This window comes from Rutidosis leptorrhynchoides, chromosome 10 (assembly GCF_046630445.1).
Source record: "Rutidosis leptorrhynchoides isolate AG116_Rl617_1_P2 chromosome 10, CSIRO_AGI_Rlap_v1, whole genome shotgun sequence".
Lineage (NCBI taxonomy): Eukaryota > Viridiplantae > Streptophyta > Magnoliopsida > Asterales > Asteraceae > Rutidosis > Rutidosis leptorrhynchoides.
Genome location: NC_092342.1, coordinates 115996110 through 116001192, shown reverse-complemented (window position 1 = coordinate 116001192; position 5083 = coordinate 115996110). Strand labels below are relative to the sequence as shown.

Below are 5083 nucleotides of genomic sequence, written 5' to 3'. Positions count from 1 at the left end.
CTCTTAAAAGAAAAATGAAAAATAACGATTTTACCCATCATATGTTTGTCACGTGTTTCCATTTGACGGAAGAAATAAACGGCCGTCAGAAATAGGGACCATTCACCCTGGCCATATAAACCACAAGGACCAAGAACCCCGAAAATGAAGTTCAGGGACTAAATACCCCATTTCATGTAAACCATAGGGACCAAATGGTCCAATTTTCTCTAAGGGTGTGTTTGAATGAAAGTAGCTGGAGCTGGTGCTTATGAGATAGAGCTGGAGCTGGAGCTGGAGCTTATTTTTTAAGCTGGTAGCTGGAGCTTATTATTTTTTATAAGTGTTTGGTAAATTAGTTGGAGCTTATTTTCCAGTTCATAAGCTCTACTTTTTTTCATAAGCTACCAAAGGTAGCTTATTTTTTCAGAGCTTATGATTTTCATAAGTTCTACTTTTTTTCTCTACCAAACGAAGCTTATGACTTGAAGCTTATTAAAATCATAAGTTCAAGCTCCTATAAGCTCTCATAAGCTCCAACAAGCTCGTCACCCAAACACACCCTAAATAAATTCATTTCTTTTAAAATTCCATTTATATTTATATTTTTCTTACAATATTGTTCTCGTTATCTAAGTTTCTAACATTGATTCCATTTTTCTTTTGCCTTTTAGTTATTCCCTTTCAAAGGTTTGCTAAAAGGAAGTGTGAATTAAAGTAAAGCAGGATTCTTGTGGTGTAGTGAGCTTACTTTATATCCATCTGTCCAGCTTACAGGTGATAAAAAGCTACTATTGTTTTTTGTATATTAAAAGAATTCAGTTTTTTTGAAAGATTTTTGCACTATCTTTAGTTTCAAGTCCCAAGATTGCAAATTTTCTAGTGGGTTTTTTGTATTTATTTCAAAAGCAACAATCTTTCCCACTTAGGGTTTTGATCCATGTACAAAAGTGAAAAAACATGCTTATGTGGGAAATTTTGAAAAAAGGGGCATTGATAGTGTTTGGGGTTGTTTCTTTGAGTTTGATTCAGATTAGTGGATTTCTGACGTATAGTTCAGAGTTCTTTTTGGTGTGTTTTATTATAGAATTGTAAAAGGGGTTTACTTTATTTCTTTTAATATAACAGTTTCTTTTTATTGATGATGGGTTTGTAGATTTTTTATGATTTGGTTTAGAATTGGTGTTGGAATTTTAGGGGTTTTTACAATACTTTGACTGGGTTTTAAAATTCAAGAAATGATTAAGCAAATACTCAGCAAGGTTTCCAGGAAACAGTCGAAATCTTCCAAAAATCAAGATTCTTCAGGTACCCAGAACCCTAATTTAACTTCTTCCAGTTCAAAAAGAAGTGATTTTGCAAGTGGGAATTCAAGAAAGGTTGTGAATTCTGACATTTCAGCCCCATTAAATACTCGATCGAATCTGAACGAAAAGAATTTTCGAAATGCCGGACCTGTAAGTGTATCTTATGAATCTTTACCGACTTTTAGAGATGTTCCTAGCAGTGAAAAACAGAATTTGTTCATAAAGAAAGTAACCATGTGTTCTGTAGTATTTGATTTCACTGACCCAACAAAAAATCTCAAAGAAAAAGAGATAAAGCGACAAACTTTATTAGAATTAGTCGATTTTGTGGCTTCTAATAATGTTAAGTTCACAGAACTAGTTATGCAAGAATTTGTGAAAATGGTATCTGCAAATCTGTTTAGAGAACTCACCCCACAACCTCGCGATATCAAAATCTTGGAATCTTACGATTTAGAAGAAGAAGAACCGTTAATGGATCCATCGTGGCCTCATTTACAAATCGTTTATGAGCTTTTACTTAGATTTATTGCATCACCAGAAGCCGATGCAAAGATTTCAAAAAAGTTCATTGATCATTATTTTGTTCTCAAGTTATTAGATATGTTTGATTCTGAAGATCCAAGAGAACGCGAGTATCTAAAGACGATTCTTCATAGAGTTTATGGTAAATTTATGGTTCATCGACCGTTTATTAGGAAATCTATTAACAATATCTTTTACAGATTTGTTCTCGAGACTGAAAAACATAACGGTATTGCTGAACTTTTGGAGATTTTAGGAAGTATTGTTAACGGGTTTGCGTTGCCTTTAAAGGAAGAACATAAATTGTTTCTTTCTAGGGCTTTGATTCCGTTGCATAAACCGAAATGTTTAGGAATGTATCATCAGCAGTTGTCGTATTGTATTACTCAGTTTGTTGAAAAAGATTGTAAATTGGCTGATATGGTTATTAAGGGTTTGTTGAAGTATTGGCCGGTTACAAATAGTTCGAAAGAAATCATGTTTTTAGGTGAGCTTGAGGAGGTTCTTGAAGCAACACAACAAGCTGAATTTCATCGGTGTATGGTGCCGTTATTTAAACAAATTGCTCGTTGCTTGAACAGTTTGCATTTTCAGGTAATTTATTGTTCTTTTGACTTGTGAGTATCCTATTTTCAAATAGGCACTTATTGATCAATTGATTACATGTTAACCTTTCCGTAATATCATCATATCACATGGTTTTCTGCTTTGCTTACGAGTTATATTATGTAAATGTTGTAAGTTGTGATATAGGAAAGCAAAATAATATGATCTAGAAATCAGATAGGGTACACATAATGTTCAACTCAATGGTCAGTTAATTGATTTCCATTTTAATTGAGTGTGAGAAGAAACGAATGTGTTATTATGGTAACCACTTACGAACGTTAGGTAGAATAGAGATAACTAACATTAGGTCAGATCGAAGTGGGTCCGCAATCTATTTGCCGATGTCATTGTTTTCAATGTTCATTACTTCATTCTGTGGGTCCATTTTTATTTGTTTTATATAGGAAGTAAATGAGACCCATAAATAAAATGCTTAGTTGCTTACGAAATGAAAATGTTAATTGCGCAAAAAGCCTCCAGAGTCTTGTATTGATTTAACAACAAAGCAAAAACTAGATAATAATTAACAAAAACAAATATGATTGTCATGTCACTTTAATCAAATCATTTTAGTTTCTCTTAGAATAAAGATCAATGCTTTTATATAATTTATGTTGAAGGGTTGTTATTATATTATTCTCACCAAGGTTGCAAAAAAATCACTACTCGGGAGTACTTAGTCGGGAATTTTTAGGGAGTACTTGGCTTCTCGGGGAGTACTCGGATGTCAATCAAGTTTGACTTTGACCGATATTGACTTGGATTTGACCGATTCTGATCGTTTTTCGTACTCCCGTGTTTTGGCCGGGTTTGACCGGGTAATCCCGAGTTTTGACCTAGTTTGACCAAGTTTGACCGAATAATCCGAGTAATTGGACCGAGTAATCGAGAGACTTTTTTTTTTGCCGAGGATGTCCGAGTTCTGCAATACTGATCATCATGTTTGGTTATTCCGTTGACGTATGTAAGAATGTAAGATTCCAAGAAATTTTGAAGTTGGTTCCTTGTACTTGTATAGTTAGTTCTTATATTCCTTTTAATACGTATAACATCGATTTAAGCTGCGAGACACATACTTTATTAGGAGTTAGAAGGAATACCGAGAACTAGGGTTAGCTTTTAAAATCTATCTGCACATTCCAAGTTTAGTCCTAGGAATGGGACAAAGGAAATTGGTGTAAATTTTTGTTTGTATCCTTGATCCTTACTTTACGGGTCCCATCTTCCGAAAATGTGATGAGCGCTACATTTCCACACTGTATAATTATGGACCTCAAAAGATGAAAATATCTTAAAAATACAATTTATATCATTTAGGCTTGTTACGTTTACATGGCGTAATGATGAGTTTTATGTAAAACTTCAAACGTTAAAGTTGCATAAGATAGAACTTTAAAATATTGACAAATAGATGCTCTGTTACCGTTGAAGATCATAGACTTGTAACGATAAAGAGATGTAGATTTTATAATGATTCTATCGTCAAAGATTATAGAGATATATAACGGTGTATGTTTTTTAAGTGTAGTTAAATTGATTACATCATATTCTACCTTTTTTTAGGTGGCCGAAAGAGTTCTTTTCTTTTGGAACAATGATCACATTGAGAATTTGATCAGACAAAACCGCAAGGTAATATTACCAATAATCTTTCCTGCACTTGAAAGAAACGGACGTTACCATTGGAATCAAGCCGTGCATAGTTTGACTTTAAATGTTCGAAAAATCTTCTTTGACCTTGATCCCGAATTGTTCAATGAGAGTTTACTCAATTTTCAAGAAGAAGAAGCTAAGGAAGAAAAGATGAATAGTAGACGCGAATTCACATGGAAACGATTAGAAGAAATCACTGCGAATAAAGCTTCGAGTAATGAAGCTGTTCTTGTTAATTAAAAGTCTCATAAATTGTTAAAAATTCTAGCTTTGTATTCCTAATTTGGGAAATGTACAAGTTTATGTAAATTCTTGGTTGTTGTTGATCTTGTAGGATGACAATCTGTTACATTTAGTATATTACTCCAAAGCTGAAGCAATGGATTTGTAGGCCATATATGATAATGTTTCATTTTTTTTTATTTTTTATTTTTCTAAAAATTATTATAGTACGTACAAAGTACAAGCAAAAACCATGACCAAGATAGTCTAGTTAACAGAATCACTCCTACTATATACAGTATATATGTTGGTGTGGCATGAAGTTATTAAAACAGAGGTAGATTGATGATGACTTTAAATGCAAGGTACGTGTTAAAATAGTCAATTGGACTTTCAATCTCAAGCAAATGTCTGTTTGTTCACATAATCTATGAATGCATATTAGTTTGTTTTTGTTTTTGTTTTTGTTTTTTTTTTTTTTTTTCGATTATACTAAGGCTACCCAAATTTATTATTTTATATTTGTATGCTACTCAATGCATTTATAGACTACTCGAAATCTATATGTATGCTACTCAATGAATTTATAGACTACTCAATATATTTGTACGCTACTCAATAAAATCTATAGACTACTCAAAAATTTTAACTTTTATTCTATACATTTAACTTTTAAATTTTTTATTACACGCACTAAACTATTTAATACGAATTATTCTATGCATTAATGACATATAGTTGGTAATGAGCTTAGGTGTATCCGATCACCTCATAAAAATGCATCGAAC

At 32.6% G+C, this 5083-nt stretch overlaps 1 protein-coding gene across 1 annotated transcript; it reads left to right on the top strand.

Annotated features, from left to right (window-relative positions):
* Window positions 1-623: 623 nt before the first annotated feature.
* On the top strand, window positions 624-4458 carry LOC139873595 (serine/threonine protein phosphatase 2A 57 kDa regulatory subunit B' theta isoform-like). The gene is made up of 2 exons (XM_071861532.1): window positions 624-2405; window positions 3984-4458. Exons 1-2 carry the CDS (start codon window positions 1218-1220, stop codon window positions 4311-4313), a joined length of 1518 nt encoding a protein of 505 aa, XP_071717633.1. The 5' UTR covers window positions 624-1217; the 3' UTR covers window positions 4314-4458.
* Window positions 4459-5083: the final 625 nt, after the last annotated feature.

Coding starts and splice junctions, on each gene's coding strand:
- LOC139873595 (XM_071861532.1), top strand. CDS start 1,218: ATGATTAAGCAAATACTCAGCAAGGTTTCCAGGAAACAGTCGAAATCT. Junction 2,406..3,983: donor TGAACAGTTTGCATTTTCAG/GTAATTTATTGT, acceptor ACCTTTTTTTAG/GTGGCCGAAAGAGTTCTTTT.